This window comes from Dacryopinax primogenitus (assembly GCF_000292625.1).
Source record: "Dacryopinax primogenitus strain DJM-731 SS1 chromosome Unknown DACRYscaffold_23, whole genome shotgun sequence".
Taxonomy (NCBI): Eukaryota; Fungi; Basidiomycota; class Dacrymycetes; order Dacrymycetales; family Dacrymycetaceae; genus Dacryopinax; species Dacryopinax primogenitus.
In genome coordinates this window covers 314658-336084 of record NW_024467220.1, presented here as the reverse complement: position 1 = coordinate 336084, position 21427 = coordinate 314658, and the positions used below count along the sequence as shown (strand labels likewise).

Below are 21427 nucleotides of genomic sequence, written 5' to 3'. Positions count from 1 at the left end.
GAATGTGTGTAAAATTCTAGAGCGGTCGTATAGCATCGTTGACATTTCGACATTGTTGTGATTACGGGTATTCCATAAAAGAGATGGGTGCGGTGGTACATGCCATTTCATCGGAACGCACTCACTTCGTCCGATTATTGTTCCTTCGCCAAGGCCAGCTTCACTCTCTCGCTCACCAGTTGTGCAGAAATCTCCTCCTTCCCCGTCCCCTCCCAAAACCGCTTCATGACCCCACCCATCACCACCTTCTCACCGCGGTCTTTCATCTCCTCCAGCACCCGTGCTATCCGCACATCAACTTCGGACTCGGCGAGTTGGGGAGGAACGAAGGAGCGGAGAATTGTGATTTCGGCTTCGGTGGCTTGGGCAAGATCGGGTCGGTCTCCCTGGAGGTATTGTTTCTGCGCGTCTTCTCTGTGGAAGGGTGAGTGCTGTAGGGTAGGAGAGGGACACAACGAACCGACGAGTGATCCCCTGCTGTAACGCCCTCAAGACCTCTGGTGTTCCAACGGCCTCACCAGACTTACTCGCCTTGTCAGTATTAACCACATCTGCAATAACAGACTGTATGATCCACAGTGAGTGATGATAAGCGGTAGAAGAGCCAGCGTACCCGAATAACAGTAGCTTTCACAGAGTCCTTCGCTTTCATTGCCGCCTTCAGTCCCTGCTGGAGCTGAGCTCTGAGCGCGAGCGGCTGTGCACCGCCTAACGCTGTACTAAAATTCCATCGGATAGCTGGAAGTGTAGCTCGGGAGACTGCAAAGCGCGAAGGGTAGGGCAGGAGAGCGCGATACATGGAGGATGTTGGACAGGACCGAAATTTCGGACCAGGAGAATGGGAGACCCTGAACGGCCCTGAAGGAGCGGAGCCGAGTGTTTATCCGGAGAGTAAGTAGGACGCGGCATGTCGACTGATCTCTGTTACATTTTCTTAACTTTTGTTTACAGGGAAATACTTGGAGAGCAGGAAGCGCAGCATGAGCCAGAAGTATGCTAGTTTACCGGATATAGTACGCGCTTGTGGGGATTTGTGGGGAGTGTGCTGACACGTCTGCAGGACGCGTCCCAGGACGTATACGAAACCCTCTCACCACCCGATTCACCCATTCTTGTACGCACATTCACCCATTCTCATTTCATCATTTTTAGATGAGTTTGTATTCAGAAGAACGAAGAGGACCTTGATGAAGCGCATATACGTGCCTTACGGCTTCAGCGAGAGAAGGAGAAAGAAGCGGAGCGCGAGGCAAGGAGAGCTGGTGGGCGGTTAGGAGGCGCAGAGGGGAGGAAGGTGCCTGTCGAGGAGCTCGAGGAGATTGATTGGGGAACGGGAGTAGGGGTAGAGGAAGGAAAGCGGGAGTGGAGGAAGAAGGAGAGAAAAGGTGCGTTCGAGTGATGCACTGGCGAGGGTAGGGCTGATGTGAGGAACAGGGGTGAAGAAAGTGGACATCGTTTCGACATTCGAACTGGACGAGACTCCATTGCAACGATTTGCTCGACTGCAGCAGGAACTCGCGGAGCTCGAAGACCAGGTATCTCACCGCGCGCCTGCTAACGGCAAAGCGCGCCCAGAGGACGGCGCGCATGAAGACTCTGAAGGGGGGATGATGTATTCCCTCTTGGAGCTACGTGAGCGTCTCGGCAAGCTTGAGAACGGGGGGGACCTCGTAGAAGTAGACGAAGATGTGCTGGATAAGGATGAGCAAGAAGGGCCGAAAACGAACGGTGATGCGCATCCCGCTGCCGAAAACGAGGACGAAAGGCGAGCAAGCACGAGCAGCGAGAAGGGCAGTGTCGATCTCGTTGCGCTCGATCGTCGATTGGCACAACTCGAATCTCTGTTGGGATCTAATAGCGTGTCCTCCGTACGTCCGCTGTCTCTTATAAGGTTGAAGCTAATCGAGTGTGTGTCACAGAGTGATCCCCATCCGACACCCCTCCTCCCCAATATCACGCGTCTCTCGACCCAGCTCTCCCTTCTCACCCAGCCGCGGCATCTGGACGGCCTCTCTCGGCGACTCAAAACCCTCCTTTCCGATCTAGAAAGGTACGACCAGCACGTGCATTCTACTGCTGCCCAACCCGCTGGCTGGACCGGAGGTGCACCAGGAGCCGCCGCCACGGGCAGAAGTCGGCAGCCAACAGGACCAACGGAAGAGAAACCTAGCCAACAGCAGACACACCAGCTGCTGCAATTCCTTTCCCGCCTTGACCCCCTCCTGCCTACGCTCCCTCCTCTGCTACTCCGACTCCGTAGTTTGAGCGCACTCCACGCTTCGGCCGCTACTTTCTCCGGCCGGCTGCGAGAAGCTGAAGAGAGGGAGAAAGCGATGGAGGCTGGACTGGAAGAGCTCGAGATGGCGATGGAAGGCTTGGAGAGTGGGGTGAGGGAGAACAGAGAGAGGGGAGAAGGCAATATCAGAGGGTTGGAGGAGAGGTTGAGAGGGGTGATGGGGAGGTTGGAGAAGCTGGAACAAGGAGGAAGTTCTTGAGGATGTATTCGGCCGGACTTGGGAGGACGGGGCGCGTGTTCAGTTAGTGTTGATACCCTTATCACTACGATTCTCATTGTCATTTCTTGGGGGTGCAGAATATACGCGGCACTGCTAGACAAATGGAGAGGATCATTCCCGAGGGCCAGAAGACAAGAAAGTGAGCGATATGAATGGCATACGATATACAAAAACCATTATAGATACTCGCATCTAGGAGGGGAGCAAATAACTGTAACAAAGAATCTGGTGATGTATTCAAAGGTCTGGGTCGACTCCAGGCGAAACCTGCTCCAGCTGCTTTAACGTCTCGTCCCAGCTCCGCTTCTGGAGCTTCTTGCCCTCAGGCCCGGTAACAACCTTAGAATACCTAAAGACATGGTCATTATAACAGACCGAACAATGTGAGGTGAGGGACTTACGGTGTCAAACGTGTTTTCTGATACCAAAGGCCATGACTTTCCTTCCCGATGTTGGCTACAGCATCAATATATGTAATTGCTCCTTTCTCCGGAGACGATCTAGCTGTAGTCATCATCAACCAGAGCCCAGGAAGCCACCACCAGTGCATATAGCGAGTCCACTCTGTCTTGACCAGATGATCACTTTGTCGCTGGTGACCTTTTCGCACAGTTCGCGAAGGAAGAGGATAATCAGGAGTTTGCTTAGGCTGTACTGCAGTACAGGGGAGAAACTTTTCTTGTCGTTCAGAGAAGGAAGGTATCCGATGTCGTCTTGTGGTGTAAGACGGGCACGAAGGTGCGCCATACTGGAGATGATCGTTAGTCTTGCTGTGTGTTCGGGTGTCGTGCTTCGCTCGAGGAGAGGTAAGAGAAGAAGCGCGAGTGGCGCAGTCGACAGGTGATTGACTTGCACATCCATCTCATTGCCAGTTGGAGCGAGTACGAATCTCCCATTGACCAAGCCCGCATTCAGTATAGCGATGTCGAGTCCTTCGCCAGCGGTCTTCCTGTCGTCAAGGAACTTCTTGGCGAAAGATGTGACGGAATCCCACTTCGACATCTCGACCTCGTATACTTTAACGATCGCATTCGGGTTCTTCTTCTTGACCTCCGGGTCAGCGAGCAGTTCATCACGCGCTTTGTCGCCCTTCTTAGCCGTGCGAGTAGTTATATAGACAGGAGAGGCGCCAAGTTGCAACGCTAAGCGTGCAGCCGCAAAGCCCAGTCCGACATTAGCGCCGGTGATGAGGAATGAGCGCCCTTGGAGAGTGGTGTTCGGCGGAAGAGGAGGAATAGACATGCTGAAGACTGATCGCTAAGCTTGATGCTCAGATGTGAGCTGGTAGAAGTCATTTGGAGCGGATATATATATATCGAGGTGAAGCTGAAAGAACAAGAAGGATGACGCGAGAGTCACTCATCAAGGATGCAAATGTTAGTTTTGATGCTGCTTTCTATCGGCACCGTGTGACGCGTCTTCTGCCGACATTGCAGGGCGAAAATCGAATGACTAAAAGACGGAGTACCAAAGGAGACAGCCTTATGGTTAGGGAGCGAGGAGCGAGCCAGGGACGGACGAAGTATGACAGACTGGTAACTATGTCCGTCTTGCTTCGTATTTGCGTAAAAGTATATCGCGATGGTACACTCTACATAGCACTTCCATTTTGTATGAGGAGAAAACAAGCGCGGAGAGCAGCGGGAACGGAGAGGCATTTAAATGTTGCCACCAACGCCTGGCGAGACCTTCTCGAGTTGTCTTAATGTTTCGTCCCAGATCCGCTTTTGTATATCCTTGCCTTCCGGCCCGGTAACGACATCGGCATACCTAGGGCATATTGTCAACCCCAGAAATTCAACAACACAGGATGAACTCACGGGGTCTGCTTCATCTTCTGGTACCATTGTCCGTGGCTCTCCTTGCCGACGTTGGCCACCGCATCAATGTAGCAGCCAGCGCCTCTCTCAATCGGGTTGGCGGACGTAGCTTGCCATATCCACATGGCGGGTACAAACCACCAGGGAATGCTACGCACGAGCTGGGTCTTGATCATCCCGGGGCACACCGTGTTGATCACGACCTTGTCGTTACTGACCTTTTGGGACAGCTCGCGGAGGAATAGGATGATCAGGAGCTTGCTCAAGCCATATCGCTCCCTGCCAGAAAACGTTTTCTTGTCATTCAAGGAGGCCAAGAAGTCTATATTGTCTGGCGGGCAGTGCTTGAGCCCTGTGTGCAGGTGCGATGTGCTGGAGATGATTGTCAACCTGGCGGTATGCTCGGGTGTCGTGCTGCGCTCGAGGAGAGGCAGAAGAAGAAGTGTGAGAAGTGCAGTCGACAGGTGATTAACTTGAATAGTTGTCTCATTACCAGTCGGTGCAAGTTGGAAGACTGCACTGACTAGACCTGCATTCAGAATAGCAATGTCGAGTCCTTCGCCAGCAGTCTGCCTATCATCAACGAACTTCTTGGCGAAAGAGGTGACATCATCCCACTTGGACATCTCGAGCGCGTACACCTTAACGATCGCATTCGTATTCTTGTTCTTTACTTCGGGGTCGGCGAGCAGCTCGTCACGCGTCACGTTGCCCTTCTCCACGGTACGCGCGGTTATGTACACAGGGGAGGAGCCCAATCGTAATGCTAGGCGCGCTGACTCGAAACCGAGTCCGACATTCGCGCCAGTAATGAGCAACGACCGTCCTTGAAGAGTCGTTTTGGGTGACAGTGGAGGGATAGACATGCTGGGGCTCAGACTAAAGTCATGTGCGCCATTATTAGGTGATTTACTAAGAGTCAAGAGTTCCGCTGGACATGCTGCGGTTCTTCAGGAGATGTCCTGAATTGACACGAAGTCCAGTCATCTTCTGTAAGGTTCAGTGTGAAAGAAGGGAAAGGGTTCTTTCCATGAGAATAGCTTGGTAAGCTTGCATGCACCTATGCCGAGTCCCTTTTGCCTCTAAATAGACGGCGAGACGGACTCTGTCTCTGCCACTTGTTAGAGGGCCTGCAGGTGAAACACGGGACCAGCGGATGTCCAGTGAAATTGTACCCGGGTCTGTCCCCAGGCCCTTCTTCCTTGCCACACATGCTTGCCACACTCAGCCTGACATGCCCACTGGCTTGAAAGTATGCCTGCAATCCTCAGCACCCACTTGCAAGGTGCTCAAAGGCTACTACCAGTCAGCTTATGGCCAGTACTGGGTGTCTTGGGATCCAGCCCAACCCTTCCCATCTATGACAGGCAGGCACAAGTATTATGTCCATCAGTAAGCCAGCTTCTCTCCCCCGCATCTTGTTGGCTCAGGCATGTTGGCAGGCATCATGACCAGCTACTGGGGTACCAGCATCAGTATGCCACATGCCAGCATCAACTCCAGCAGGAGAAGAAAGTGGCATTGTTAGAATGCATGTGCTGCTGGAAGCAGGAGAAAGCGAGGCAGGAGAGCCCATCAGCCATCCCAGATGCCAACCTCCAACTTCTTGCCATAGCTGCCTGCAGGCTGATTGATGAGGAGCCAGCATAAGCCTGCAGGGCAGACTCTCCATTGCAGGTAGAAATAGGCTAGCCCACTTCCCCTTGATTGTATCCTGCATCATAGTTTGAATGCCATTAATATTCTGACTACATCAACTGGGCATGTGGACCAATTGGCCACAAACCAGCAGGCTGTGCATCAACCATGCCCACCCATGTGCCAGCATACAAGGGAAGTGGTGCCTCTGGTGGTGGGTATGCTCACGTCATCCCCAGCTGTGAGACCAGCTGAGATGTGGCAGGCATGATATCCTGCAGGGGCAGATACATCCCAGCCACCCTAGCAACACCTTGATGCAAAGATCCAGGCTGCTCATCCTGGGTGTGCCGTGCAGTAGCCATCAGCGACAGGTTCTCCTGCCCTGGTCTTCCTGCAGGCAACAGATTACCCATGCAATGCACCTGGGTGCATTGCAGCTCCTGCTCTCACTGTTTCTCTCCACACAGGCGATTGGCCAGCAACATCTGCCAGAAATGACATGTGCTGTCCAGGAGAGCAGCATGGAGCGCCCACAGCTCATTCGTGGCCAGTTGGGATGGGTTTACAAATGGGCAGGAAGGCCAGCCAACAAGCATGACTCCCAGGAGGTCTTCAATGAAGGGGCCAAACTTCATGTATTGCATCGAGATGCCAGTGTCCTTGGTGATATCACCTAGCAGACATCAGCTCTGGCAACAGAGGCTGCAATTTGGGCAGGCATATGAAGCTTGGCAAGCAGTAGCCACTGAACATTCTGCTTGAGCTCCAGCTTTTGAGAGCTGGCTCGGCATGCCAAGCCTACAGCACATAGGTCAGCCAGCCACTGGCCCAGCAGAAGAAGCCAGACTCACCTCGCATGCCCTGTGTTGCAAACATCTCAAAATCCACGGCCAAGTCCTGGACATTCTTCCCCAGCAGGTCTTTGAAAAAGGCCCAGCCCATGTCATTGCCAAAGAAGTGGGGTTGCTGGTAGTCAAACCTGTCCCCCCATACAGCAAATCCCACTATGTGCCTGCAAGTGCAAGCATGAAATGCTTCAACCTTTGATGGAGTCAGCCAGCAAGAAAGCTGGCCTGGTCTAGAAGCTGGCTTACCTCATTCTGGAGTGCCCTGCCAGTAGCCACAGCGTCTGCTTGTCTTCCCCAGTGGTTCACCTGGACCTGCTGTGGTTTCTCTGCCCAATATGCTGCCAGGGCTTGTCTACCTGCCTCAGCACCAGCTGGATCATCCTGGAGGTGAGCCAGGCAGTCCTGCCAATGGTCTTGATGAAGATGCAGGTTAAATGGTGTGCCTGGCCCCAGATCAGCATCCTGGGACATGCTGGCAGTGGGTGCACATACCTTGGGCCTGAAATTCTTCTGTAATCTGGTGAACTGCAACATTTTTCAGGTTGGGAGCTCTCTGGCTCCTAAAGCAAGGCAAGTTCTGCTCACTAATGATGAAGGCCTGCATCTTCTCCACAGATATCCCTGCTTCCTCTGCTGCCTGGTCAATGCTGTCCTGCAGGTTGCAAATGACCTGCTGGCCCAATGAGTGGGCATGGGCATGCTTGGCGCAATTGGCCTGTGTGCATGCAGCCCAGAGAGATGAGGAGGACATGCAGGCAAAGGTTGCTGGAAGACAAGAAAGCCCGACAGCACATGGGGCACAAGTGAGCCAGAGAGAAAGCCACCAGGCTTTGCCACAGGAATCACAACATGCCTGACATGCCTGTGGACTCATGCACATGACACAAAATTCATTGCTGGCATTACAGTACATGGATTATTTTTTTTTGCCATTAGTATAAGTCTGGTGACAGCCTTCCGGCATGAAACAGTCAGTCATAAAGAAATCCAGGAAAAAGTTGTGCCAGCCTATCCACCCAATGTGCATGTCCCATCCAGCAAGCTGGCTCACAACCAGCAGCAAGGAGCCTGCCGGTCAGCTGACTAGAGGCCCAGCATATCCTTACCATCTGCAACACCCACCAGCTTATCAAAGGCCATGCACTGGGCCATGATCCAGGCATTGTCTGTGGACATGCACTTGAACTCCTTGACCAGGCAGGGCACCCGGTAGTCCAGATGCTTGCTGGCAAGGAGAGCCCACACCAACTCATCCAGGCTCCTGTGGCAGGCAGGGGTGAGCTCGAGAACATCAGCAAGGTCATTGATCATGGTTGCCAGCCTGTCAGACAGCATGACTGACTTGGCCAGGTCAATGTTGAAGTGGAAGGCCAGCTTGTGGGCCTGGTCATCACAGAAGCAGGACTTGCAGGGAGTGGGCATTGGGGAGAGCTCATGGGTGAGTCACTCTGTGTGGGCTACATTGGCATTCAGCAAGGCCAGGTGGGGAGTGGCCAGGTTGTCGACCGGGTTGGTCATGTCATGGTTGTGGTTATGCTCCTTGTTCTCCAGGATGTCAAAGGAGGAGAACAGGTCCTCCAGGCCAGCAGTCAGGATCACTGTCCCATGCTCAGCAGCCAGCATGGTGGAACACAGGTGCATGGTGACCAGGTTACAACTGCAGATGGCAACCTTCTTGGTGAACAGGTCATTGAAGTGGTTGAACATGTCAAGCAGCTCAGGATCCCTCCACATCTTGCACAAGCACCAGCTGTATGTTTGAGGCTGGCCCATGCAGCCAGAGTTGGTGCAGGTTGTAAAGACCCAGGTAATCTGGTGCCTGAGGACACAGTCCTGGAAGGTAAGCTGGCCACAAGTCAGCCAGTGAGGACAAGCAGGAAGAGAAGCTGGCTTACATAGTCACACAGCTGCAGGACAAAGTTATGCCAGAAGGCCATCTTGCAGACAATGTTCAGGAAGGCATGACCCCAGTCATGCCAATTCATCCCAGGGCTGTCCAGCCCATCGGTGTGAGAGCCAATCATCCGGAGGGGCATGTGCTTGGCAATGAGGTGCATTTCATCCCAGGTGGGGTCAGTTGGCTTCTCATAGTAGTGGGCTTGTGGCGCAGGGGGCTGGATGTTGTACCTGTGCAGGCTGTTGAGTGGGTAGTAGAGGGCAGGAAAGCCCACCTGGATGCAATTAGCCAGCTATATGCACGCAAAAAGTCAGCTGGTGCACCTTCATGCCAAAGTGTTCTGGCAGACCACCCGCCGCCCCTGAGGCAGCAAAGTGAACACAATCCTTGGTCATATCTAGCCAGAGGTGTCAGCAGGAAGAAAAAGCCAGAGAGAAGAAGACTAACCTTTAAGCATGGTGGTGGCAGGCTCAGTTGCTGCCGGGCCATTGTGGTATGGGTTGTTGCAGATGATGGCAGCCTGAGACTGCATCTCCGCCAGAAGCTGGGAGGCAGGATGGAACGACATGGTGAGACAGTGACCAGAGGCAAGAGACAGTGAGCACAGTAGAAGAGATGGGAGGAGCAAGGCTGGTGATGAGGCCTGGTTCGTCAGCAGGAAAGAGAAAGCAGGCAGGGGGGGGGGGAAAGTAGGCAAGGTGAGCAGGGGCTGGGAGTAGATAAGGTGGGCAGGCAGGGTGGGGAGATGATGGTGGAAGGAAGGAGAAATGGGGGGCAGAATGGTGTGGGGGGCAAGGGTCTTTATACAGCCAGCTCCGTGCCACTCAAATGGTGCCCTTGGCCCACATCCCCGCTTCGTCACCTTCAAAAGCACCCCAGATTTTAAGAAATCACGCTTTTCGTTCCGGAACATTTGGCAGGACCTATTTGCTGACCAATCGCACGCATTTGGGGCGCGAAAGCTTGCCGTCAATCGGCACAAGAGAGCATTTGCCGGCGCATGATCAGCCCAGCATCGCAGCCCCCGCCGAAATGCCGTCAGACGGTTTTCAGCCTGTTTGTAAAAAGAACCGTCCTACTGCGGGTCTCGGCTATGCTGGTGTGTTTTTTCAGAGAGTAAATCGGCCAAATCGACGACCGGCAGTCCGTTTGACGCGCATCCATGCCTGGCATCATCTCGTCATCCTGCCCCGCCTTCCAGGGGAATATGCAAGCTATATGCACGGGGAACAATGGCTGCCATAGTATACACAAGCTGTATACCAAACCAGAATGAAGTCGGGGCAGTTTTGAGTGCTAGGGAGGGGGTTTGAGGTGGGCGTTTGGCGGTCGGGATGGCAGGCAACATGAACCCTTGTCGGGACCGGCAAAATGTCTCGCACACATTCCAGATGATACAGTGCCGGCCATTGTACGCTGCATTTTACAATGCGATCTGGCCTGCCCTGGGCCCATGTAATGAAACATCTGGACCGACCTGGCGGGCCTTAACAAACACCAGCCATTGATTGGGTGTGAGACACACTGGGTCTTGTCCGCCGGCACAAGGTACCAGACCTTGCCACCGGCCGGCGATGCTGAGATGGACTAGCGATGTGCTGACCCCAGCGGGATGTGACATCGGGGCCGATTGGGGAGGAAGCTCGGCCCGACATGCTGTTTCAGAATGCCGGTGACGAGATCCAGGAATCAGGTTCCCGTTATACTAACTACATTTCCGTTTCAAGACTAGATAGCGCCTCAGCAACACGGTCCCAGTCCTCCGCTACATCATCATCCGGGTCGCCTGCCTCTGGTAGGTCTGGGAAGGCTGCAGCTTCCCAGTCGACGGCAACACCTCCACCTGCTTGGGAGGCCCGAGCTTGGGGCCCGGCGCAGCTGCCTGGAGCTACGTTTGGATGTAAGATGCCAGCACGGCTTCCAAGATCAGATTGCCCGGTGAATCCTGGCAAGGCGGTGATCTCCTGCAGGCGGGCCTGGATGCGAGCGTTGCCCTGCAGCCGGCGATCGACATACCGGCGCATGGCAGAAGCCAGGACGGTATCGCCGGCATGTTCAACATTCTGGATACAGGGCTCCATGTACGCGGGCTCATCATGCAGAGCGGTCCACACCCAACGGATCTCTATGTTCAAGCGGTCCAATTCTTGTTCAGCACACTGGACGAGCTTCCATTTCCGAACCACCTCCCGGACTCGAGGATCGGCCCACCGTTGGGCCCGGATGTCGTCGCGAGCAAAGCGTAGCAGGGAAAAGTCAGCCAGATTAGCATAGTCTAGCACTTCCTCTGTATGCAAGACGGGCCGGGGCGGGCGCAAGCTGCTGGCCAGCTTGTTGTAGCGGGCCAATGAACTTTGGATTGCCTTGCTGCGGGCATTGAGTGCCCGGGCAATGGCAGTTTGCATAGCATAGCCTGTCCTGTATTAGCCGGAGAGCATAACGGGAAGGGACAGCCATACCGGTACCCCTCATGGACAACTTCTCCAGCTCAAAGATGCACTGAACAACGAGTGTTTCCAGCTCATCCAGCACACCATGGTACTCCCGCAGTTGGCTGGCCGCCTCGTACTGCTGCCACAATGGATGCTCCAGCGTCCATGGGTTGGTCCTGAGCTCAGCTTCGTAGTGGCTTGCCAAGGCCTCATATTCATGGATGGCATGCAAGACCCGGTTGTAGTCCCGTTGGAGCATGCGGGCCCATTGCTGTTGCTGGTCTTCGGGCACGGGCCACGAGTCTGGCGTGAAGACCACAAACTCGTGGTACTGCATTTGATCCAGCTTGCACCTGCGAGAGCTTTGAGCCGGGGGCTGTGGAGTGGGGTAGGCGGGGACCGAACCTTTCAGCATGCAACAGCTGAAGAGTTTCCAGGTATTGGAAAGCCAGCTGGTCAATGGCCGGCTCTTCCTGCCGGCTGTCAAAATACCGGCATTCTTCTTGCAGAAAGCTCGCCAGATCCATCGTGGTCAGGCCGAGCTGAGACAGCAGCGACTGCAGGGTGGGATAGGTGCATTGCAGGATGTCGAGTGCCTGCCGATAGTTATTGAGGAGAAAGTCCGCTGGCAAGAAATGAGCCGGGAGGGGTCATCCGGGAGAGAAGTACGCATGTAGAAGAGCCCGACGATCTCAATCCCACCGCTGGTAAAAAAAATGCATTGTCTGGTGTGGGTGATAGCGGGATGCATGCCGGAATAGATGCGCAGTGAGGTTTTGTTTTGTGAACACCTATTCGCAGGTCTCAAAATCCTCCAACCTGGCGCTAGCAAGCAGCCGGCGGTGGAAGTCCAGCTGGCATCACCGGTTGTGGGTGTAGCCGTGGAAAGCGCCCACAAAGAATTGCATACTGCCTTGCTGGACTTTCGTGCCGATAGAGCTACGGCGCACTGTCACGGAGTTGGTGCAGCCGATATCATACCCAAAGGCCAGGCCAGGCCCAAAAGTGTCAAGGCACCGATCCAGGACTGCAAGCGAGTATTTGGATCTGGCAAGTGTCAGCAGGCTGACCAGAGCTGGAAAAGAGGCCGGCACCAACAGCTCGCCGCTCCTGATCATGTCGACAGACCAGAGGATGAAGGCGTGCCGACACACTGCCAGGAAATGGCCGGTTTCTTCAAACGCCTGCCGGAATGTGCCAGCATCATCTCTGGCTTGAGCCGCCTTCCACTTGCTTGCACATTGGGCCAGCTGTTCATCTGCCGGTTGGCCCGGCAACCTGTCGCTGGCACCGTCATCTGCTTGCTTGTCATGTAGACCGGATGTTGGATCGGCGAGTCCAGCCGCCCTTCTCGAGCCGGCATCGCGGGGGTAGGCATTCACGATTTGCGGCGGGATAATATAGTCGGTCTCGAATGTCCGTTCATCTTGATGGCCAGCACTCCGGAATTGTTTCGACGAGTTATTGCCATCCCCGCAAAAAAGCATGCTGTGCGGGAGTGGGTCCTCACCGTCCAGCTATACGAGCATGAGTGGGAGGCCGGGTAAGAAGTCACGGCGCTGACCTTGTACTGGCAGGTGGGGCAGGAGTTGCGAGCCCGCCAGTCCGGCTCATGCTGCCGGAAAGCCTGTGCGAGGAGTCGTTCCACGCTCTGCAGCAGCCGGACGTAAATGTCATAGGCCTGTGAGAGCTGCTGGCGAAAACTCCGTATGTAAACGACCTGCAGAAGAAATGAGCAGTAGATGATCGTTCTGGCTATACTGCTTACCCCATGCAAATCACAAAGTGTCCTGGCCCAGCCTTCATGTGAGATGTAAGCCCATAGACAGGCATGGTGGTACACCTCCAGGACATCCAATGACAGGGCCAGGCGCGGTAATTCTGGGGAGCAGGGCAGATACCCCGCACAAATAATTGCCCGGATGGGATGAGACGGCTGGCTTTGACCTGCGCGCGGAAATGCCCGTATACCGATTCCTGTGAACGACGACCAGCCAAGTTAAGGGAGGAGCAGGCAATCATACCTTGCCAATCCACGGCCCGAAGGTAGTAGCGGGCTGTTTCCGTGCTCCCCCCCCCCGGCATCTTCTGCCGGTTTGGGTGTGCTGCTTGCCTCGTGAACCCGGGACTCCTGCCAGTGCAGGAAGTCTCAGACAAGCTCCGGCAACAGGGCATCCCAAGCAGCATGCTGCTGAGCCAGCCGCTGTGCGTGCATTCCACGGCCAGGGAGATGTCTGGTTCTTATCCCTCTGTGTAAACTAGTTATGGCATGGAAAAGGGTGAGCTGATGGGGAATGCTTACCGGATTTCATCCCACGCCTCCAGGATGGGGTTCCTGCCATCTGGCCCCTCCATCTCAACATCTTCCCAAGGCCCGGTCCCGTGCACCCCACCTTTGTGTTCCTGCACCTGCCATTCCTGCTGGACAAACTGGGCGGCGGCAGCTTCATGCGGATCAGCTGGCTGGGAATCAGCAATGTTGCGACGCGCCAGTGTGAAACTGACCGGCAAAGTGATCCCAGCAGGCTGCGTTGACTTGCCTTGCACGCTCATCGAGGCCGGAGATGTTGTAGATGCCATGGTGGCTTGCGGTGTCTGTTTCCGGCTGTGACTCAGCTGCCAGAGCAGCTCGCCACTGTTCCAGCCGTTCAGCAAGGGTGGTGCGCTCCCGGTTCCTGCGAGCAGCCAAGTGAGCCGGCGTAGGGTGCAAAACCGGCGCAATAATCAGGCGGACATGGCGGGAAGTGGAGCCCATCCGTTTTGATGGTCCAGGAGGAGATGCGGTGGCGGACAGAGGTGGCATCCAGGACAAGAGCGAAGGCAGCGAGAACCGTCACGCCGGCCCGTCATTACACGAAGACCCTGGATATGCCGGCGCCAGGGGTATTATGATAAACATCCGGCGGTCAACCGCTGGACTCTTCCTTCCCGGCTAATCCCTCTAACTAGAGCGCGAGCCAGGGCCCGGCCTTCTCTCTACTTAGAGCCGGAAGCTGGGCGTCACAAGCGCTTGCGTGTCTATTTTTCCCATGACGCGACCCCGTTGCATCGTGTCTTTCGGGGATAAGGACCAATCCGCATTCTGGCTCTTGAAAAACGCCCTTCCAACACAACATGGTCATGCAGAATCTAGTCATTGTACCTGTTTGATTGGCTAAATTGAATATCGACGGCAGTTGAAGGAGCGAACCTGACGGCGATCTTCCCGGAGCAATCTCACCGCCATATGTCTTGAAAAACAGGAAGTATAACTTTTCACATATTACTGGCAGGGAGCTTCAACCTTCCACATTTCTGAAGTCTTTTGTCTTTTAGGCTGGCAACGACCGTGCCATCTCTGTTCAACCTCACCAGAAATTTTAGACGGAGCTTCAAATACAGTAAGTGCTGAGTCAACCGCTACAATACCGGAGTCAATGACTCTCCCTTTCCCACCACCGCAACAGCAGGGTAAATGATTCGAGAAGCATCTTCATGCACTGAACAGCGGTGTCAAGCTTTGATGATTGCCCGAACGCGCGCCCTTTGCATAGGCTTTCAACTTCAGTGAGGATATCCGCTGGTGACGGAAAGGAGCGAACACGTGTCGGGCAGCTCAGTTTCGGGAGTTTCGCAACAAGATATCGAACGCGGTATCAAGGAAACGCAAGGAGGTTAATGTATGCCTGAGATGGGGGCATCTTGATTCTGCGAAGGTGAGAGGTTTTGTGCTGGATCTGGAATCGAAGGCCGGTCGAAGGAAATCCTAGCAGATCGGAGCTCCCAAGCGGCAGCATAGACGTCAGCTACGCGCAGCTATTGTTTAGTGAAGAGTGCTCCTCTGGTTGCGCTGAGTCAGCATGGGGTCGGATAAGATGAACTTTACGCCATCTGAAAGACAAGGAGGTGTATGTGTGTATTGACTGGTTGAGAGCGCAAAATTTGGACGTCCCTCCAGCCACGTAAAGTGATATGACACTCCATAGAAATAGATATATGGGTGAGTGGATAAAGTGGGCAAACCCAGGCTGACAAGCCAAAAAGACGGTCAGATGGTTTGATCAATACTAGGCGAGACCCTCCGAAGCTGTTCCATAGTCTCATTCCAGATCCGATCTTGGAGCACTTTGCTTTCTGAGCCCGTAACGACGTCGGAATACCTGGACCACCTCGTTAATACGAGAACGTTATAAGACAGGATAGACTAACGGGGTCTGCTTCATCTTGTGATACCATAGTCCATGGCTCTCCTTGCCGACGTTGGCCACCGCATTCATGTAGCAGCCAGCGCCCCTCTCAACCGGGTTCGCTGTTGCAGCTTGCCACACCCACATGGCGGGCACAAACCACCAGGGAATGCTGCGCAGGAGCTGGGTCTTGATCATTCCAGGGCAGACATCGTTGATGACGACCTTGTCGCTGCTGACCTTTTGGGACAGCTCGCGGAGGAATAGGATGATCAGGAGCTTGCTCAGGCCATACCGCGCCAGGCTGCCAGAAAACGTCTTCTCGTCATTCAAAGAAGCCAAGTATTTGAGGTTATCTGGCGGGCAGTGCTTGAGCCCTGCGTCCAGGTGCGTCGAGCTGGAGACGATTGTCAGCCTGGCGGTATGCTCGGGTGTCGTGCTGCGTTCGAGGAGAGGCAGAAGAAGAAGTGCGAGAAGTGCAGTCGACAGATGATTCACTTGGATGGTCATCTCATTACCGGTCGGTGCGAGTCCAAAAGCGATACTGAGCAGACCTGCATTCAGGATACCAATGTCGAGTCCTTCTCCAGCGATCTGCCTATCGTCAAGGAACTTTTTGGCAAAAGAGGTGACACCATCCCACTTGGACATCTCGAGCGCATACACCTGAACGATCGCATTCGGATTCTTCTTCTTTACTTCGGAGTCGGCGAGCAGCTCGTCACGCGTCACATTGCCCTTCTCAACGGTACGCGCAGTTATGTACACAGGGGAGGCGCCCAATCGTAATGCTAGGCGCGCTGACTCGAAACCGAGTCCGGAATTAGCGCCGGTGATGAGCAACGACCTTCCTTGAAGAGTCGTTTTGGGTGACAGTGGAGGGATAGACATGCTGAAGGAAGAAGTGATGTCATTCTTTGTCTAGGGGTACGCGCTTATATAGGTCGTTGGCAAGGATAATCCAAGAGCGCAGAAGGTCTGACGTACACGCGTTCGAAGTTGCCGAAGATCTTCAGGATATGGGATTGACTTGATGCTCAGTCATCTTCCGCAATCAAATATTGAAGAATCGGAACGTCCATGGGAACTTCTTAATAAATAATGCTTGCGCGTCCCTCTCTCCATGACGCGACCCATTGAATGTCGGGCAAGGGTCCATTTCGGCAGAATACATGAATGGCATTCCGGCATGTGAAAAGGCATGACGCGTCCAACATAACACGGCCACATGGAATTCGGCCCTTGCCCCTGTTTGAGAAAGTTAATGGGCATATACTAATGCTCAAAGAGAGCGAACCTAACAGCGATCTTCCCGGAACAACTTCACTGGTATAGCATAGAAAACAGAAAGCATGTCAGCAGCGGGGAGCCCGGTCACTTCCTCAACAGCCCAAAGTACCATGAAGAGAGTGCTCTGGTTGTGCTCCTTTGGCTGTGTAGAGTCAAGACTGGGTTGCAATAAGAACCTCATTCAAAAACGGAGTGATATATTGTATATTGACCGAGTGAGAATGAAACATTGGCTCGTTAACCAAGTCACGTGAAAACCGACATGACTACCCGGACAATTCGAGAAGGTGCATAGGACCGCATTGACAAGTCAAGAAGGCGTTCAAATGTTTTTGTCAACACCAGGTGAGATCTTCCGAAGCTGTTCCATGGTCTCACCCCAGATTCGCTCTCGGAGTACCTTGCTTTCAGGACCGGTAACGACATCTGAATAACTAAGCCACTTGGTCAGGATGTTGCTTTTCGATATAACCGAGCGTACTGACGAGGTCAACATCATGCGTTGATACCATAGCCCATGGCTTTCAGGACCAACATTCGCGACAGCTGCAATGTAGCATTGTGCGCCCTTCTCGACCGGGTTCCCGGAGGTGAACTTCCACGCCCAGATAACAAGCACCATAATCCACGGCACTTTGCGATCGAGGCTTGTGTTGATCATACCCGGGCAGACATTATTGATGATCACCTTGTCGCTGCTGATCTTCTCACAGAGATCACGGAGGAAAAGAATGAGCAGAAGCTGGCTTAGTCCATATCGGTTCATCGCGCTGAAAGTCTTCTTCGCGTTAAGGGAAGTGAGGTAGTTGACATCGTTGGGCGGAGGATGCTTCAGCGATGTGCTCTTGTGCGAACCGCTCGTTATGAATGTGAGTCGCGCAGTGTGCTCCGTCGTTATACTCTTCTTCAAGAGAGGCAATAGTAGCAGAGACAGAAGCGCGGTCGATAAGTAGTTGACTTGTAACACCATCTCGTTTCCGGTCGGAGCGAGCTCATGTTCCAGATTGGCCATACCGGCATTCAAGATCGCGATGTCGAGTGCTTCGCTCGCAGCCTGCCTGTCGTCAAGGAACTTCTTTGCGAAAGAAGTGACACCGTCCCACTTGGACATCTCGAGTTCATACACTTTGACGATCGCGCGTGGATTCTTCTTCTTGACCAAAGGATCGGCAAGCAGTTCATCGCGTGCTTTCTTTCCTTTCTCCGCCGAGCGACAGGTGATATACAAAGGAGAGGCTCCGAGCTGAAGAGCAAGGAGTGCTGCAGAGAATCCCAGGCCTACGTTGGCGCCAGTGATGAGCACAGAGCGCCCTTGAAGAGTGGTGTTGGGAGGTAGGGCAGTAATAGACATGTTGTACTGCTTGAACGGATTCGCTGTTCATCGCATCCTATTTAAGTCTTTCGACCAGCTGATATCGCCCGCGTGCGTTGGGCATTGACAGAACCCAGCAGTCGTCGTCGGCATAGACAAACGCGTCCCATCCGCACGTCCATCCGGACGAAGCATCCGTGTGATAGTAGAACTTTCATCAAGACAGAACAGCTCAGATGTGAAGAAGCAGAGCAAAGACGCATGGATGTTGGTTGTCCATGGTTGTACCTCCACCTTTCAAGTTGTTGGAAGACGCGGAGGCATTTAACTATCACAGCCACATTCCCATTAACTTTTAACGGGGACGCGTCATCTCACGTGATCCAATGCGCGGTGGAACTTCTCACGCAAACAGGTGGATCTGTTTCACGATCTCCAGAGCTTCTCCAAGCCTTCTAAGAGCATTGGATCAAGAATCCGCAATTGCGCGTTTTTCACGATGACGTAAGAACAAAATGATAGAAAAGCAGTATCGCCCAGAGTCTCACACAGGAGAACAGTATCACAGATCGCTATCCGCTGAACATGATGAGCATTCGAGCATTACTCATGCAATCACCCGACAAACAACACCCGCTTTCAGATGGCTGTACCAACACCAGGGCAGACTGTCTGAAGTTGTTTCACAGTCTCATCCCAGATCCGCTGTTGGAGCTTCTTGCTCTCGGTGCCTGTGACGACCTCGGAATAACTGAGGCACGTCATTAGAATGTTATTACCCACTAGAGCCAGGGTACTTACGGCGTCAATTTCATGCGCTGATACCATTGCCCGTGACTCTCTGGGCCCACACTCGCAACAGCGGCAATATAGCATGTTGCTCCCTTCTCGACCGAGTTACCCGCGGTGAACTTCATTAGCTGGACAAAGGGCGCTATCACCCACGGAAGATTGCGTTCCAGCTTGGTCTGAATCAACCCGGGGCAGGCGTTGTTAATGATGACTTTATCGGTTCCGACCTTCTCGCATAAATGGCGAAGGAAGAGGATGACCAGAAGCTTGGTCAGGCCATACCGGTCACTTGCACCGAAAGTCTTTTTATCGTTCAGGGAAGCGAGATAATTGACATCGTCGGGAGGACAATGTTTGAGCGATGTGTTCATGTGCATGCCGCTCGTAATGAATGTAAGTCGTGCGGTGTGTTCCGAGGTAGTACTCTTCTCCAAGAGAGGAAGCAATAGTAGAGAGAGAAGTGCGGTCGACAAGTAGGTCACTTGTAACAGCATCTCATTTCCAGTCGGGGCGACTTCGTATGCGATACTAAACATAGCGGCGTTCAATATGGCAATATCGAGTCCCTCGCCGGCTTTGTGGCGATCGTCAAGGAACTTCTCCGCAAATGAGGTGACACCATCCCACTTAGACATCTCGAGTTCGTACACTTTGACAATAGCCCGTGGATTCTTCTTCCTGACCACAGGGTCGGCGAGTAGATCATCGCGTGCCTTGTTGCCCTTCTCCGCTGACCGGCATGTTATATACAGAGGAGAGGCGCCGAGCTGGAGAGCAAGGAGCGCTGCCGAGAATCCGAGACCTACATTGGCCCCAGTTATGAGCACGGAGCGGCCCTGGAGGGTAGTATCAAGAGGTAGGGGAGGAATCGACATGTCGTTCGTTGTTTCTCAGTCTATTTGCACACCGATTTGGGCTATATAGCTCTTGTTGTAAGTCGGTCCATCATCAGAAGGTCTCAGGTACAGGGAAGCAACGTTATCGGCAGAGGCGGACGTGTCCCAGCCGCAGATGTGCCCATCGTTGCAGACTCGTATATCAGCTAAGGCTGACCAAGCGTTGGTGCTAGAACCTTCATCGAAGTAGAAAAGCTGACGAATGAAGCAGAGAAGACCCTGATGTTTGATGCGAATTCCCACGGCCAGTCCAGCATCACGTGATTCTCATACCAAGCACCCCGATCACACGATGATCGTTCCGATCATGAACCTTGATCACCCAATCTGGGAGGTATTTCCTCTGATTCCTTACCTGAAAAACGATACCGCGACAGTTCAACCAAATGAATGAGACGGATCTATACAGAAAACAAACCAACTGATATAACAATGCGTTCAGATGTTTGTGTCAGCACCAGGCGACACCTTTTGAAACAACTCGACAGTTTCACGCCAAATCCGCTCTTGGATCTTCTTGCCTTCCGGTCCCGTAACAACGTCAGAATACCTGGATCTCCTCGTCAGAAGGTTGCTAAGCACTAGAAGCTGCATACTCACGGCTTTAGCCGCATGAGCTGATACCATAGCCCATGACTTTCCGGCCCGACACTTGCGACAGCCGCAATGTAGCATTCTGCTCCCTTTTCAACCGTGTTGCCCACGGTCGTCTTGAACAATCCGACGATAGGTGCTATTATCCACGGCAACTTGCGTTCCAGCCTTGTCTGGATGATGCCAGGACAAACGTTGTTGATGATGATCTTGTCGCTGCTGATATTGTCGCATATATGGCGGAGGAAGAGAACAACTAGGAGCTTGCTGAGGCCATACCGGTCCAATACGCCGAAAGTGTTCTTTGCGTTGAGGGAAGCAAGGTAGTTGACATCTTCGGGAGGACAATGTTTGAGCGGCGTAAATAACTGCCTGCCGCTCGTTATGAATGTGAGTCGTGCGGTGTGCTCTGCCGTTGTGCTCTTTTTCAATAGAGGCAGTAAGAACAGAGAGAGGAGCGCGGTCGACAAGTAGTTGACCTGTAGCACCATTTCATTTCCGGTCGGGGCGACTTCGTACTTTAGGTTGACGATAGCAGCATTCAAGATAGCGACGTCCAGTCCCTCGCCAGCGACCTCACGATCGTCGAGAAACTTCTTGGCAAACGAGGTTACGCCATCCCATGTCAACATCTCGAGCTCGTATGCCTTGACAATGGCATGCGGATTCTTCTCCTTGACCAGTGGATCGGCGACGAGCTCATCACGTGCCTTGTTGCCCTTCTCCGCTGATCGACAGGTGATATAAACAGGAGAGGCACCAAGTTGGAGAGCGAGCAGTGCTGCCGAGAATCCGAGACCGACGTTGGCACCGGTGACTAGTACCGAGCGGCCCTGGAGGGTAGTATCAAGAGAAAGGGGAGGTATAGACATAGTGGAAGGTATTGATGAACATATTCCCTGTCCAGGAGCCGCTATTTAGCTGATGTTGTCAGTAGAGCAACAATACATTTGCTGGCGCCAGAGAACGCGTTTCAGCTGCCCGGTAGATCGTACGGCATTTCGTAAGGATGCTAGCAGCTTGTGAAAGTGGCTCCTTTGTCATCGTGTGTGTTTGCCTGACGTGACCAGCACAGGAATGATTCCACTAACGTCATCACATCCCGATCACTGGAAGATCGGTTCGGAGATCTGACAAAGTAATTGAGGCTGGAATCCTGATCATGACAACAAATAGGCCCGGTTAGGACTCGGTCAGGACTCACAAACGAGTCAACCCGGTGA

At 53.5% G+C, this 21427-nt stretch overlaps 11 protein-coding genes across 11 annotated transcripts; 1 reads left to right on the top strand and 10 right to left on the bottom strand.

Annotated features, from left to right (window-relative positions):
• Positions 1–54: 54 nt before the first annotated feature.
• On the bottom strand, positions 55–799 carry DACRYDRAFT_119470 (GatB/YqeY domain-containing protein; the record flags this gene model as incomplete). Its single annotated transcript, XM_040770796.1, has 3 exons — positions 55–414; positions 461–564; positions 614–799. The coding sequence occupies 3 exons, from the start codon at positions 797–799 to the stop codon at positions 135–137; spliced, it is 570 nt and encodes a 189-aa protein (XP_040624256.1). The 3' UTR covers positions 55–134.
• A 261-nt stretch (positions 800–1060) lies between these two features.
• On the bottom strand, positions 1061–2578 carry DACRYDRAFT_25132 (uncharacterized protein). Its single transcript, XM_040774026.1, has 4 exons — positions 1920–2578; positions 1435–1868; positions 1169–1385; positions 1061–1114 (listed from the first exon to the last, which is right to left on the bottom strand). The coding sequence occupies exons 1-2, from the start codon at positions 1929–1931 to the stop codon at positions 1629–1631; spliced, it is 252 nt and encodes an 83-aa protein (XP_040624255.1). The 5' UTR covers positions 1932–2578; the 3' UTR covers positions 1061–1114; positions 1169–1385; positions 1435–1628.
• Positions 2579–2753: 175 nt separating this feature from the next.
• Positions 2754–3758, bottom strand: DACRYDRAFT_97184 (NADP-binding protein; the record flags this gene model as incomplete). The annotated part of the gene is made up of 3 exons (XM_040777431.1): positions 2754–2865; positions 2918–3020; positions 3059–3758. The coding sequence occupies 3 exons, from the start codon at positions 3756–3758 to the stop codon at positions 2754–2756; spliced, it is 915 nt and encodes a 304-aa protein (XP_040624254.1).
• Positions 3759–4174: 416 nt separating this feature from the next.
• Positions 4175–5202, bottom strand: DACRYDRAFT_59179 (NADP-binding protein; the record flags this gene model as incomplete). The annotated part of the gene is made up of 2 exons (XM_040775542.1): positions 4175–4286; positions 4337–5202. 2 exons carry the CDS (start codon positions 5200–5202, stop codon positions 4175–4177), a joined length of 978 nt encoding a protein of 325 aa, XP_040624253.1.
• Positions 5203–6650: 1448 nt separating this feature from the next.
• Positions 6651–9290, bottom strand: DACRYDRAFT_18743 (uncharacterized protein; the record flags this gene model as incomplete). The annotated part of the gene is made up of 10 exons (XM_040771384.1): positions 6651–6775; positions 6829–7018; positions 7072–7268; positions 7318–7350; positions 7411–7590; positions 7932–8208; positions 8287–8670; positions 8721–9014; positions 9046–9119; positions 9170–9290. The coding sequence occupies 10 exons, from the start codon at positions 9288–9290 to the stop codon at positions 6651–6653; spliced, it is 1875 nt and encodes a 624-aa protein (XP_040624252.1).
• A 1141-nt stretch (positions 9291–10431) lies between these two features.
• Positions 10432–11413, bottom strand: DACRYDRAFT_59355 (uncharacterized protein; the record flags this gene model as incomplete). The annotated part of the gene is made up of 2 exons (XM_040775555.1): positions 10432–11135; positions 11182–11413. The coding sequence occupies 2 exons, from the start codon at positions 11411–11413 to the stop codon at positions 10432–10434; spliced, it is 936 nt and encodes a 311-aa protein (XP_040624251.1).
• Positions 11414–11768: 355 nt separating this feature from the next.
• DACRYDRAFT_25130 (uncharacterized protein) lies at positions 11769–13955 on the top strand. The gene is made up of 7 exons (XM_040774025.1): positions 11769–12201; positions 12253–12671; positions 12719–12874; positions 12923–13131; positions 13179–13403; positions 13457–13613; positions 13660–13955. The coding sequence occupies exons 5-7, from the start codon at positions 13340–13342 to the stop codon at positions 13763–13765; spliced, it is 327 nt and encodes a 108-aa protein (XP_040624250.1). The 5' UTR covers positions 11769–12201; positions 12253–12671; positions 12719–12874; positions 12923–13131; positions 13179–13339; the 3' UTR covers positions 13766–13955.
• A 1226-nt stretch (positions 13956–15181) lies between these two features.
• On the bottom strand, positions 15182–16211 carry DACRYDRAFT_111893 (NADP-binding protein; the record flags this gene model as incomplete). The annotated part of the gene is made up of 2 exons (XM_040769307.1): positions 15182–15293; positions 15343–16211. 2 exons carry the CDS (start codon positions 16209–16211, stop codon positions 15182–15184), a joined length of 981 nt encoding a protein of 326 aa, XP_040624249.1.
• Positions 16212–16803: 592 nt separating this feature from the next.
• DACRYDRAFT_97182 (NADP-binding protein) lies at positions 16804–17961 on the bottom strand (the record flags this gene model as incomplete). The annotated part of the gene is made up of 2 exons (XM_040777430.1): positions 16804–17044; positions 17096–17961. The coding sequence occupies 2 exons, from the start codon at positions 17959–17961 to the stop codon at positions 16933–16935; spliced, it is 978 nt and encodes a 325-aa protein (XP_040624248.1). The 3' UTR covers positions 16804–16932.
• Positions 17962–18561: 600 nt separating this feature from the next.
• On the bottom strand, positions 18562–19589 carry DACRYDRAFT_111891 (NADP-binding protein; the record flags this gene model as incomplete). The annotated part of the gene is made up of 2 exons (XM_040769306.1): positions 18562–18673; positions 18724–19589. 2 exons carry the CDS (start codon positions 19587–19589, stop codon positions 18562–18564), a joined length of 978 nt encoding a protein of 325 aa, XP_040624247.1.
• A 459-nt stretch (positions 19590–20048) lies between these two features.
• DACRYDRAFT_111890 (NADP-binding protein) lies at positions 20049–21076 on the bottom strand (the record flags this gene model as incomplete). The annotated part of the gene is made up of 2 exons (XM_040769305.1): positions 20049–20160; positions 20211–21076. 2 exons carry the CDS (start codon positions 21074–21076, stop codon positions 20049–20051), a joined length of 978 nt encoding a protein of 325 aa, XP_040624246.1.
• Positions 21077–21427: the final 351 nt, after the last annotated feature.

Excerpts from the sequence above, each read along its gene's own strand:
- DACRYDRAFT_25130 (XM_040774025.1), top strand. The coding sequence starts at position 13,340 with ATGCTGCTGAGCCAGCCGCTGTGCGTGCATTCCACGGCCAGGGAGATG. Across the intron at positions 13,404-13,456 it reads GATGTCTGGTTCTTATCCCT|CGGATTTCATCCCACGCCTC; the intron begins CTGTGTAAACTA and ends GGGAATGCTTAC. Across the intron at positions 13,614-13,659 it reads GGCAGCTTCATGCGGATCAG|CGGCAAAGTGATCCCAGCAG; the intron begins CTGGCTGGGAAT and ends TGTGAAACTGAC.